Source organism: Rhinopithecus roxellana, chromosome 1 (genome assembly GCF_007565055.1).
Source record: "Rhinopithecus roxellana isolate Shanxi Qingling chromosome 1, ASM756505v1, whole genome shotgun sequence".
In the NCBI taxonomy this organism is placed as follows: Eukaryota; Metazoa; Chordata; class Mammalia; order Primates; family Cercopithecidae; genus Rhinopithecus; species Rhinopithecus roxellana.
The window spans coordinates 67,391,880-67,406,138 of NC_044549.1; the positions used below are offsets into that span (position 1 = coordinate 67,391,880).

Genomic DNA, 14,259 nt, shown 5'->3' on the forward strand with positions numbered 1-14,259 from the left:
GGCAAATTACATTTGTAGGCCGTCGTCTCACAAAGTCAAGAGATAAGAACATTTTAAGGGAAGGTTGCTCATCACTCAATATTCTTCAACTTGCAAATTCAGCGATTCACAAAATGGGTAACATAATTTATTTAGTTTTGGAGTTATAATAAATGTATAATCCTAAACATTCTTAATTTTGTCTTTATATGTATGTATGTGTGTGTGTTTATATATACATATATATACCTATAATCCTCTGATTCCAACAGAAAGTTCTGCTCTCAGGTGTCTTTTCCACTCCACGCCAAGAATGCCTTACCTCTTATCTGAACCCTAGTTACTTCTCAAATTTCATCCCTAGTCTCCTTTCTGAGCTCTACTCTCATCAATTCCTGATGTATTTTGTCAAATTCTTGTAGCATATTTTTTTCTATATCACTTCTTTGTAATGCATTCTATGACTTATTTTCACATATACTGTGGATTGTAACCTCTTAGCTACATGATCAGGGGATTGAAAATAGGTACTTAATTTATTCTCTTTTTTTTTCAATACCTAAAACATTGCTAATGCAAAGGTAGGACTCAGTATAAATTGAATTATTAATTAATCTGTGATTCAAATAACTCTGAAAAGAAATGCCAATAGCAAGACATTATAATCAAAGTCTTTGATTATATACAAATGTGTTTTTGTCTGACTTGTTATATGTCATTTGCTAAAGCTGGTAACCTTTAGATAGCTCATAAAATACTTTATTTTGGTAATCTAAAAAATCAGGTTCTCTAATTTCCATTGTGAATTTGCATTCATGACTTTTTTCCTCATAAATAGTAGAGAATAACAATTTTGTTGTATAACCATTTTAATTAGAAAACGTTTTTGTCATCTATACTTCTGTCTTCTTCCCATATCCCTTGTGGTTGTGGTTGATAGTTGTGGGTAAACAATGATTGATAGTTATTGGGGAACAATAAATTGCTTGTGTTTGGTTTTTAATTATCAGGTCTTATACTGGACAGATGACTCCAAAGAATCCGTGATTGGTAAAATTAAAGTCAGTGGAAATGTCACAACCAAAAACATCACAGGGCTGAAAGCTAATACCATCTACTTTGCTTCTGTGAGAGCTTACAACACTGCTGGAACAGGGCCGTCAAGCCCCCCAGTCAATGTTACCACCAAAAAGTCCCGTAAGTATGCATACCCTCCAGAAAACAAGATTCATCTGTGAAGAGAAACCTATTCCTTTGCTTGATGTTCATTGTATTCCCACCCCTCATTTCTTTACTACTTTGTTACTTTGGTTAGTTGGTTTGTCCCTTAAATGTGGATAGCTGTTGAAACCTTTTGGTAACAATCAAGGTAAATGTTTTGATCTTTCCGGAATTCCAAAAGAGGAATACTCCAAGTATATCAATGAAAGACAGAAGAGTATAATGTCTAAGACTGGCCCTGATGCCCTCCTTCTAAATGCATTCAAAAACTGACCTCCCATCCTTAGAAGGTTAGGTAGTATTTATCTTTCAGCCTCAGTTGCCTACCTATAAAATGAGGAAAAAGTTATATTTATGTTCTCATAGGTTTTGTTCAAGATTGAAAGAGATTATTAATAATAAATGCCCAGTACGCACCTTAGTAAATGCTTAGTAAATGGTTTTTTGTTTTGTTTTGTTTGTCATTTGAGTCCGAGTATATTCAGATGTGATCCTGCAACTGTCAGATACCTAGATCTTTCCTTTTAGGATACATTATGACTACAGCTTACTTGGAAATCCCTGAAATCTAAGAATGAACTTCTCTGCTTTGTATTATATCCCTTGATAATCAGCCAGGTGATTTCACATAATCAGAATCTACTAAATAAAAGATGAATGTTTTTCATCTTTTGATGATTGTTGCTGCCTTTGTTTTCTGACTGAGTCTGGTAATGCACAAATATTCCATAATATGAGGCACAGCAATACATTGGGGAAGGTCTGATCAGATATGACTTAGTTGTTCCTGCAAGATGATTTTTTGAGTTTGAATAATATTTACGTATCTCTTATATATTATTAATGGACACAAATTATTCACAGAATCAGGTTTTTAAAACACATTTTTTTTGCTCTCTGAATCCTGATGAATGAAAGATAACAAATATAGTTGCTGAATTTTGAGAAAGACTAAGACATATTCACTGCCACTTACAAAAATCTAGTTTACCTATACATGCCGTATTCTAATTACACCACCATATTTGGAAAGAAGAGATGGTTGAGTTTGAAAATAAAGTTATATTAAAGTTATTCCCTTTATGTGTATATTTGTCATGTACAAAAGAAGTTAGGAACCATCTCAGAGAATAGGCCCTTGATTAAATAGATTATCTAGTTATTTCCACATAACCAGATCAACGGTCAGAGATTCATGTTCCAATTCTGGGTACATCATTGACTCATGACTTGAAAGAGGACAAGGCATTCCATTTTTCTGCTTTCATGTTCTTATCTATTAGATAGAAATTATCTCTGTCCTCACTGCCTTTCCAAATTATCCATGAGGCACAAACAAGGTACTGATTCTGGAAGCATCTTAGAAAATACAAAGTGCTGTGGAACTGCAAACGCCTGTGGAGCAAAAATTTTTAGCCAACTTTCCTCCAATCCACCCAGTTTTAGACAGGCTGGGCTGTGAGTTATTTTCAAGAATGGATTAGTTAACAGTGAAGTTCTATTCCTTTTCCTGTTTTACTCAGTGTTGACTAAATCGATGAAGTCATTGCCAGATAACTTGGATGTGTGATTTGCTTCTTTGGTCTTTCTGGAGTAGTTTAGCTTCTTTCAGCTAATCTGCAAATCTGGATGAAAATCTCCGATCAATCAGCAGTTTTAAGATTGCCGAGACATTTAGTTCTAGTTAACCGAGAGATGCCAAACTCACAGAAACTCTTGTGTGTAATTCAATTTCTATCTCAAGCAAATCAAGAGTGATTAGAAATGTGTAAGAAACATTTAAAAGAAAAAAAAAACAGATTGTATCATGGTAGACTGACAGACATTTTAGTGCAGTTATTGAGCCAAGACTCAGGTCAACTTTTATTATACATAATCCCATCAACCAACTTAAGGTGGATTGAAACTTGAACATTGAACTAATCATTTACCTCAGGAAGAGAGAGATACATCCATATGACATATATAATACATGTATATGTGTTTTAAAATTCTTCTTGAGATCTTCTGTAATATATATATACATATATTCACATCTCACTACTAATTTTATATAAATACATAAAAGTGAGTAGCCCCACACTCCCTTGACCTCAACGGCAGTCTTTGAAGCACCTTCTTCCCTGCTATTCTGAAGCACTGGGTGGATATGATTGCCCAGAGAGGGCACTGCCTTTCCCCAAGGTCACATAGCAATGAAGGGGGACAGATGGAGGAGAAGGGGCCTAGATGTGCAGGCAGCCCCACAGGGTCTCATTGGAGTCCTGAGGGGCCCAGGCCCAGCTACATAGGAGAACTGTTCCTCGCTGCTGGGCCAGTAGGTGCCCTCTGTCTGCCGCATCTCCCGAAGCTTCCGCACCAATCGTGCCAGCCCCACAGCGGGGAACAAGACGGCCAGGAATCAGAAGAACACGATGATAGCAGTGACGGCCCCCCGAGACAGGGCTCCATTGGAGCCGGAGCTGGTGGGTGTAGGCAAAACAATGCTACTCTCATTTGCAGAAGGGGTCGGTATTTGCGCCCAGGCTTGGTCCCAGGGGACCGGCCCAGCGCCAGGAGCAGGTCCAGGCCAAGCTGGGTGACGGGTTCACAGCGCCGAGGAAGGGGCTTCTGGCACGCGCCCCTCCTACCGCCTACAGGGTGGGTCGTGGGCACCTGCGAAGGGGCACCTGGCCCAGGCGTCTTTGAAGTCGCTCTGTATATATTCTACATACATATCAGAAAATCTCAATAATAATTTTTTCTGTCTTCTGAAAATTTGCTGGTTTCATTGTCCATGCAAACTAAATTAAAAGTGTTAGTTTGTGCTAAATTATTCTATGTTTTTAAGCAGAAAAAATCCTTGTTTTTCACACTAAATTTGTTAAATTGGGCCAATTGATCCTACAAATGGGTTGGACTGAAATTCACATCAAATGCTAAAATGATTATTGGTTTGTCTGATGGTTAACATATGATCGATTTGTCAACGAGTAGGAGACACAAATTTTCGAAAACAGTTTAATTAACAATGAGTAATTTCACCCAAGATACAACGTTAGAATACCTCTGCTAAGGAAAAAGTGAAATAATAATCAGAAATTTTAAATGAAGATTAGTGTTTCTTCAAGTATTCAACTTGCTTAACTAAATCGAACAAGAAAAACCTCTGTAATTCCTGATTTCTTCTATGGATATTCAGTTTTAATATCTCTTAAATTTGACTCTTACCAGCCTATATGCTTCAGTGACCCTATCAAAATAGCCAACAAGCACCTGAGAATAAGAAGAATATACAAGTCTCCATCCCTTTATATTTAAATACCTATCCAACCTCTCATTTTATTACTTTGAGATTCTATATCACAGACATTGTGAAAGCAGAACAGTAACTTTTATATTCTTCTATTAATGACCTCAAACTCAGTGTTTTAAAGCAATACAAGTTGGTTATCATACATTTTTGGAGATGAGGAGTTAGAAAGAGGTTTGACTGGGTAGAAAGCCAGATGTGCTCAAGGGCTACACTAGTTTTGGAAACTCCAAAGGAGAATTTATTTCCTGTTTTCTGGATTTTGGAGACCACCCACATCCCTGGACTTGTGACCCTCCTTGGGCTTGTGACCCCTTCTTCCATGTTCAATGCCGGCAACAGTAGGGTACCTTCACATCTCTGCCACTGACCCTCTGCTTCTGTCATCACAACTCCTCCAACTCTCACTCTCTTGCTTCCCTCTTTCCCTTGTAAGGACCCTCATGATGACATTGGAGCCACCTGAATCATCCAAGATTATTTCTTCACCTCCAGACTCTTACCTTAATCACATTTGCAAACTCCTTTTCCATATAAAGTAATGTGTCCATGGGTACTGGAGATTAGGATGTGATCATGTTTTGGGGGTTCCTTATTTTGCTTACCACAGTTTAAAAATATTGAGCACTTCTATGTCACCAGCCCTGTATTAAATTTATCATACTATATGTCACTTAGTAATTACAATAAGTCAAGGAGTTTGGTATTTTAATTTCTAGATAGGAGGACACAAATGCTTAGAAAGGTTTTGTCATGGCCACTGTTAGACTGATGAGCATGAAATCTCTTCATCCCACTACCACTGTGCCCCTTTATCATCTTCCTCCCTAACCATCTGAAAAGTTTCTCTCTCTGACTCTCAAATCTTCCGTCTAAACCTCAAACTGCTTTGAAATTTTTCCTTCTAAAATGCCATCATACTTCTCTTCTGTTCGTCAAATGTCATTGTCTCCGCTATTCCAGAGAATGAAGACTAAGAAAAAGGCAAGCAAGATCTTTCACAATGTGTCTCAAAGCTCCTTTCTATATCATTCCTCTTCTAGCCCTGACATCCCAAACTTACTGATCTTCTAGAGTTTAACATTCACTTACCTGGCTTCATGAAATCTCTCAGCTTGTAGTGCCACTGCCAGGCCCATATATGGTCAAATGGTCTTTTTTCCACTCTATAACTTCCCCCAAAGTTTCCCCTTTAATGTATTTGTGTTTTTTCTAAGAGTTCCAATAACTCTGGCCATTGTGAAGCAGTGTTGGAAAAAGTTAGAATGGGACTTCAGAGAGAACTGTGGATATGGATCCCTGCTCAGCTATGTACTATCTGTGTGCCAGATCTAATTAGTTGATAACTCTGAATGCATTTTCTCATCTGAAAAACAGAAATGAAGATACTTACCTCTAGCAATTTATCTGAGAACTAAAGGATATAATGTACACCAAGGTGACCCAGAGGCTTTCATACATGAAGGCTCAGTGCATGGTAACATGTGTAATTATACTCCTCCGTTAGAGGCAATTTCACTTTCTTTGCATTTTTTAAAGTAAGAAAACACAGCTACTTTCTTTCTCTTTATAAATTTATTGCAGAAATTTTCTTTTTCTTTGGCCGGGCACGGTGGCTCAAGCCTGTAATCCCAGCACTTTGGGAGGCCGAGACGGGCGGATCACAAGGTCAGGAGATCGAGACCATCTTGGCTAACCCGGTGAAACCCCATCTCTACTAAAAAATACAAAAAACTAGCCGGGCGAGGTGGCGGGCGCCTACAGTCCCAGCTACTCGGGAGGCTGAGGCAGGAGAATGGCGTGAACCCAAAAGGCGGAGCTTGCAGTGAGCTGAGATCCGGCCACTGCACTCCAGTTTGGGTGACAGAGTGAGACTCTGTCTCAAAAAAAAAAAAAAGAAAAGAAATTTTCTTTTTTTAAGGGTCGTAGAAGGACATCCAAAGCATGTATGAGAAACAGCTTTAATGAAACATTGATGATAACCATGATTCCAGGTGCTACTCCTGTATGTAACTTTGATTTTCCATGTCCTTGAGATGACATCAAGATTACCTCTCAATAGTGGTAACTGAAAAAATTCTGCATTCATCACACATTCAAACTGTCACTGTCTAGATTTGTAATCTGATCTGATCTTCCATTGGAAAGTCTGAAAAAGCAGAGCTCACATTTACCAAAATCTCTGCCTGTTCTAATTGGCTAAACTAAAGAGAAGACAGAGGTGTTTTCTTTGTTTGTTTTTTTTGCATGATCATTCAGTCATCTACTCAAGAGATAGTGCCTCCCATGAGCTGTGCCCGGGGTTAGGTGCTGAGGGCCTAAGAGTCATTAAACCAAGCAAGATCTTTGCCAACCGGCAATTTCTCTTTTAGAAGAGAGGCAACCTAAAACAAGAAAAAAAGACAAATGAATAAAATAATCATAAATTATGAAAAGTACAGTGAAGAAAATAAATGAGAAACTAAGATGTACATAAGAAGGAGCATCTATATGGGATAGGCTATGTATTTTTATACAAAATTAAAGATAAAGAGAACAAAAGAGCTTCCAAACAGAAGGAATACCATATGCCAAACTTCTTAAGTATTATTGTTACTGTTGATGATGATGATGCTAGTGCTATTGTTCTTTTAAACAAATATCAGTGATTCATCTGTAAGTACCAAAGCCTAGTGGAAATGATGGATTTCCAAAAGAAACTGAGAGGTACTGCAAATATACTGTGATCCACACAGACATGACTCAAATGGAATTTAGATTTACAAGGAAAGAAAGAAAAATATTTACATCAATTCCAAGAAGAAAAGAAAAGTGAAACAAACAAAACACTACTTATATAGAAAGAAGTAGTCAGACGCAGTAACTAGAAGTGTTTGCAAATTTTGGCTCAATTTGGCCCTTGACGTTGACTGACTAGCATTTTGTACTAGATTCTTTCTTGCTGCAAATATGCAATCAATCCATATTTACACATAAAGGAAGCATTAAGCTTTTATTTTATCTTGCACTTATGTTCTTTCTCTTTTGCCCAAATGTCAACCCCATACTGTTACTTAGAAGTGTAACATAAGAAGTTGTTTTTGAATTGAGTTCACAGTGTGAACTACAGTTGAATATAAATGCCATCTCCAGAAAAATTGATTACAAGGAAACCATTAGAGGTGTGACGGGCTAGTTTAATGTTGCTCTGTCATTTGATTAATAGAAAATGATTTAGTCTTTGGAAATTGCCTGGAAAGTTTTTAAAAATTAGAAAAGTGTTTGTTTGCTGAGTTTACCGTTGACAGACTGGTACAAACATCATGACATGTGTTTTGTGCTATCCATGTGACAGTGTTTTGGTTTGTCAAGGTGATAGAAATTTTAATTTTATCATAGATATTTGCAACCCAGTTTAATCAGCTACATCAAACCAGAACTGTAAACAGTACTTATATTAAGGTGATGGCCTTCTAAAGCAGCTTTCAGAAGTTTTACTTTTCAATATCAGACATAAAGGATTGACATTGGAGAAACATCCATTGATGAAAATAAGAAAGGATGTAGACTAAGAGATATTCTAAGATAATTAGTTGAGACTCTCCCATTTTATCTCCCTTTCTAAAAACATATAAAGAATCCAAGTAAGAGCAATATTATTAAGGGAAAAACTTGAATGTACACTAATTGTATCTAAGAAGTGAATCATTTGCAAACTTCAGAATTGTATTATTAGCAGCAAACCACTTCGAACACAATTGAAAAATTGATTATGTCATAACACCACAGTGGAGAACTGCTACTCTCAGAAAAGAGAATTAACAGTTTCAGAGTTTTTTAATATATACCAATAACCAAATGAGGAACGTTTCATATTTTATTTCATATCTCATAAATTAGGACTTACTCGTTTCATTTTATAATGGGAAAATCCGGCTTTTGGAAGAGATTGGATACAAATTCAAGTCCCTCTGACATCAAAGTGCAACTCTTTTCATCTCCCAGAGAGCAACAGAAGTAAAACATTCTAAATAATCCATATAATTGGCTATTCATACCAAGGTACTCACTCAGAATGCAACCCTTCTCATTTTATGGCCACAAAAAGTTGTGCTTCTGCTTTGGTAGATGAGGACACAAATGCAAACATGTCAATGACAAAGTCATTGCCAACATCGCAACCCGCTCTTTTACGTAGCTGGAAGAAATCATTTCTGTCTCCTAGCCTGTTGATTTTTTTCAATGGATTTATAGTGTTGAAAACAATACTTTTCCTAAAACAAACAAAACATACAGAAATACATAAAACATTCAGAATCCACATTGCCAATGACACTGAAGTGGTAAATTTGTATTTTCTCTGTATTGATTGTATAATGGTAATGTTAGTGCTGAATTTTAAAGAATGGAGATAAAAAGAAAGGTATCGAGAGTATACTAGAAATTAAAATTGCAATATCCTGTGAGAATTTTGATATTGTATCTTTTATAGCTGAGAAAAAGATTTAAAAAGGCACTGGAGGATAAGTTGAGGAAGGATAGTTACAAAATAATTATTGCTGTCATTCAGCCCTTTAGAAATAAATATGTTGATAAACATTATAATTGACAAATACATTGTACATTGACAAGCAATGTATTGAATGCTTACTAAGCTAAAAGCTTTCAGACCTTTAATTATGGGTTTATATTGTCAAGAAATGAACCAGGACATGGTCAATCCAATTGGCCTGTCCATCTTATAAACAGGTATAGATTGCTATGAGTCTGACCATGGCAATTGGCCTTGATCATAGGACAACATAATGAATGGATTGGCTGTATTGTGTCACCTATGGATCTGCCCAGAGCCCAGTACATAATCAATACAGCCTGAGAAGATCACCACAGGACCCTGAGCAGTTTTCCTTAGCCATCTTATTGTACAGTCATTTATTCATCACATATGAATTGGATGTCTCCAATGTGCCAGGCACTGTGCTAGGGGTTAGTAATACAGAGTTGAACAAGGCACTTGCCCTCAAGAAATTTAAAGAAACACATAACCAAGAATAAATATAATCCAATGTGATAAACTTATAATAAAATATGAACTGAGCCTCATGTAAGCATACAGGGAAACATTTCTCTATCACATCCCAACTGTACTGTAAGTGGCTGAGTGAACAATAGTGATATCCCAGTGGAATTGGGGTGGAAAGAGAATGTATGGTAATATATTTGAGACACCTGGATTCAGCAATATGTGAATCTTCCAGTGATACATAGGAGATCAAACAGCAGTTGAGTCAAAACTCCGAAAGCAATAGTTTCCATTTCTATAAGTGTTACAATGAATTAAATATTATGCTCATTCAGTCTCACAAATTCAAAAAAGATGTTCAAAAACATCTTCTTGGGCAGTTTTATCTTTGTTTCCGCTTTCCAGATGAATTATTTTAAATCTCTCCAGTTTCTTAAATCTCAAAAATAGTCATGTGAACGCAGATAAGCAGCAAGTTGTTCTGGAGAAACACTAGACGGGAAAGCAATAGGCCAAGATTCATTATCTGCATGCTTTTGGATAAGTGACTTCCCAACCTGGATTCTAGTTTTCTTGTATGTAAAATTCCCTAGTTGGAATACATCCATTAGTTTAGAAGCCGGATTCTAAACCTTTCATCTCTTCTCTCCCACCATCTCTCACCCAGACAACATTAATTTCAGAAAAATAAAAGCCTCAGTTTGGATTTAAAGTTGATGTCCTTTGGGATGATCAATCAGTTTGTGACGACTTTTCCCTTTTCTGGGTTCCCAAAAGCTCCATCTACTTTAAATAGCATGCATCTTTCACATTGTCCAGACATAGTTGATTAAGCTAAGTTAGACATACGACCAAATGAAGTTAATCATCAGCTTTCTCAGGGGAATTCTAACTTGGACTGTCTCTGAACAGAGGAGGTTTTAAATTTCAGGTGTGGTGAACAGTCATGATTTATGCCATGTACAGTGAGAATGACAAAGAGGTGCTCTCTGGCAAGATGAGCATGCAGCAGACCCTGCTTCGTTAAAGCAGAGTGAAGACCGCGGCTTTGTGACAATGTTTTCTCTCCTCGGACTCTGCTGCAATCTGCCATGAGTTATAAGAAATATCCTTGAAAATGTACTGCAAATATTTTGCTTAAAATATCTTGAGTTAGTTGTATTACAATTAGAAACCTAACTAATATAATGTTAAAAAGTAAAGAATTTTAGGAATGAACATCTCTGTGTTGATATACATAAAATGCTTGCAACTTGAATTTGCTAAACATGCTCATTGATTGATGGCCAAATGGAATCGTAGATAAAGAGACCCTCTGTCTGTTTATACATGATAAAGTAAACAAACTCAACAGTAATGATTAATAAATTAATACTGGACATGCAGCAAGCCATTATTAATTCATAAGTCTGTCACAAAGACATTCCCAAATGACCAGATTTGAATAAATTTGCTTACTGTGATTAGAATTAATATGTGTCAAATGACACTGAAAACATTTTAGCCTCTTCTGTGCAAATCATCGAAGACTTATTTTTTCTTTTCATGTTGATACATCATACAGTGACCATGAACTAATTAACATTCATCTGAATCTTTGATTATCTCTTTAAAGCTCCAAGCCAACCACCAGCAAACATTGCCTGGAAGCTGACAAACTCTAAATTATGCTTGAACTGGGAGCATGTAAAAACCATGGAAAATGAGTCTGAAGTTTTGGGGTACAAGGTGAGTATTTAGTTTTTCCTTTAATCATGTCAATTAAGTTACTAAGGAATGAAATGTGTGACACCCAAATAGAAAACAAATTGGCTGCATATGGAAACATTGGAATCTTTTTCAAAATTATTTTGAAAATACCATTGCTGCTTTCTAATTTTCCGTTGAAAAGGTTTTATATTCCGAGGTCCAGTAATGTGTTAGGGAACATCAAAAAATCAAATTCCATAGGATGTAACATTTTTTTCTTCAAGTGACACCCCTTGCCATCATAACATGATGGCTTATGTGGGTAGTAGATGTGATCAGAATGAGATCAAAAAATGTATCTAAATAGAGTTTTTAGAACTTAGGCTGCAGTATGATGTGATCTTTTAACAATATAAAAGGCATCTAACAAGAGTACAATCAAGTACCCAGAGCAAATCATTACCCTCAGTGACAATGGACATCATCTCTTGGCAGATATATATTCAACATTTGAAATGGGTCCAAACTGAACAGTGACTTTCCACAGCAAGCTCCAATGATAATAGCCTCAAGCTATTTAACTAATAGAGATAAATCTACTCTCCTTCCAGAGGCATAGGCCAAAAAAAACCCTCTTTTTCTTAACAGGAGCAATGGAATATAAGGGAAAGACATCACCTGGATATTTCCATCTGAGGAGTACAACATTTACGATGATGTATCTTTTGTCTTACCATTGTGTGAACCTTAGAAAAGCAACATGTCCATGTTAACTTGATACTTCATTTTATTCAGATTCTGTACCGGCAAAACAGACAGAGTAAAACTCATATTTTGGAAACAAACAATACATCAGCTGAGCTTCTGGTTCCATTTGAAGAAGACTACTTAATTGAGATAAGAACAGTCAGTGATGGTGGAGATGGAAGCAGCAGTGAGGAAATTAGGATTCCAAAAATGTCAAGTAAGTTGAGTCACCATTGCTATAGTAGATTCTGAACCTAGACAGCCACAGCATGAAATTCAGCCCCATGAAATCTTCCAGTTATGGTTTAAATGTTGGGTGATAAGATAAAATTTCAATTGTGAGCAAAAGGTGATGAGCCAGTTTTTTAAAGTTATTCTCCAAAATTGTAACATGCTTATACATTATAAATGGTTTTATATTTCCTCATTTGAAAACCAAAATAGAGAACAGGAAAAAAACTTTGTGTCATTAGAGCATAACTCTATCACTCATTCTATTGTCACAAAAATCAAAAAGATTTTTCATAGATTCTTCCAGGTCTTTTTCAGCAGGGATGGCAAATGTGAAGCGCAGGTAAATATACACCCTTTCCCATGTTCATGGCAGACATCACTAATCAAGTGTGGCATTCTTAAGGAGCTGAGTCACAACTTTCAAGTCCTCCTCAAAAGAATTTTCTAAGCCAACCAACACCAGTCAGTCTGACTTAGCATGCAATAAGAATGTATCATTTTTGCATTAGAAGAATCACTTACTCATCTGCCTAAAGCTGTGATTGAGTGAAAGTCATTAGCATCCGATGTTGGCCAATCCTTTAGGCAGACTCTGCCAATTTAGGGATTTTTCTTTTGCATTTTTATACTTAAATCAGACATCCTTGGACAAAGACATGGTAAGGCACTTTCTAAAATTAAATATAATGTGAATGAGACAAGTATAATAAAATATGTTACTAAAAGATAAATGATAGTATGAATTTGGGGTTCTGAAAAATTAATCTAGCAGGCAATACTTTATCTCAAAATATTTTTGTCTTATTTTCATATTTTGCAGGTTTGAGTTCCAGAGGAATTCAAGTCTTAGAAACTAGCACCCATTTTCTGTCCATTGTCATTGTGATTTTTTACTGTTTTGCTATTCAGCCACTTATCCGATGAATAAAACCATAAATCTTTGAGAGTTTTTTGAAAGCAAATCATTCTGTAAATATGCTCTCCAGCCTCTGACACAAGACGCGTTCTTAATACAGACTTGTTTGCAAAGAAAAAAAAAATGTATATTATTAAAATCTTGTAAATATCTATGGTACATTAATAAAACAATTTTAAACACTTTTGAATTTTAAAGCTCATACATGATTACATGCATTCCTAGGTGCAACATTAATCTGGAGGGTTATAACTGCTGTGTCTTTTAAGTGACTTATATGGAGAGTATAAATAACTCCCCTCAATGATGGTGATGATGAATACAAATTTGCCTCATAGTTACTATAGCCCACATGCACTCCATTTTCATGTACTCCAGACAATCACTTCAGTATTTGAAATTTTCACCCTACTTCAAAATAAAATACAATTGTTTTTTATAGTTGGGATTCTTTAAAAATATAAACTATTCCATAGCATGGTGTGCTTTTATCTCTGAATCAAGTTGAAATAAGAAATCTTTTTACTCAATAATATTTCAATATACATGCTGTTCTCAGCTCTTTTCAGAAGGTTCAGTCATAATAAAGGCAGAAAAGGTATTTTATGGCAAAGAAAAATAAATGATGGAAAGTGAGCACCCACCTAAAATAATCTTCTAACAACTTGATGTATATTAAGCAATTGCTCATGGCAAAGTTTAACATTTGAACTGTTGCATGAACAAATCTCAGGTAATTATTACAAGTTGATTACAATGTATGTAGCCTTATTTTTATAATAAAACAATGTGGGAACAGAATTATTTGATCAAGTTTTCTACACTTTGGTCAAAATATTATTTTTTGCCAATTTTCTCTGCAGCTATGAAAATAATTCTACATGAACCAGGGTTTAGAAAGATTTTGCGGGTTGACTTTTCTCTAGGGTGAGCCTGTTTCAGTCAGTGGCCTCACTTCTTAGGATTGTATAGTCTGGAGGAAGTAGTCCGGGAGAAGGTAAGGTTAGTGACCTGGCCCGTAGAATGCTATGTAACCACCCCTTTCCTCTACAAACAGCCTTGAGAGGTCAGTTCCTGCTGTCAGCCTTCTCTGGCTCCCCGCCAATCAGGTTTGTAGTCCTATAGAGCTGAATGTGAGGAACGCTCATGTGAGTTTTATTTTCTTAACATGGTGCAACC

The 14,259-nt window shown here is 36.2% G+C and overlaps 1 protein-coding gene across 11 annotated transcripts in view; it reads left to right on the plus strand.

Moving 5' to 3' along the window:
• CNTN6 (contactin 6) overlaps positions 1 to 13,881 on the plus strand; it is a 304,648-nt gene extending 290,767 nt beyond the window's left edge. For 10 of the 11 annotated variants that reach the window (XM_010370744.2, XM_010370743.2, XM_030938222.1 and 7 more), the window contains 4 exons: positions 990 to 1,176; positions 11,110 to 11,222; positions 11,979 to 12,147; positions 12,985 to 13,881. In XM_010370744.2, coding sequence (XP_010369046.2) covers positions 990 to 1,176; positions 11,110 to 11,222; positions 11,979 to 12,147; positions 12,985 to 13,088 — 573 coding nt within the window. In that variant the 3' untranslated portion in view covers positions 13,089 to 13,881. The remainder of the gene's footprint in view (positions 1 to 989; positions 1,177 to 11,109; positions 11,223 to 11,978; positions 12,148 to 12,984) is intronic. The other variant, XM_010370742.2, reaches the window with a different exon arrangement.
• Positions 13,882 to 14,259: the final 378 nt, after the last annotated feature.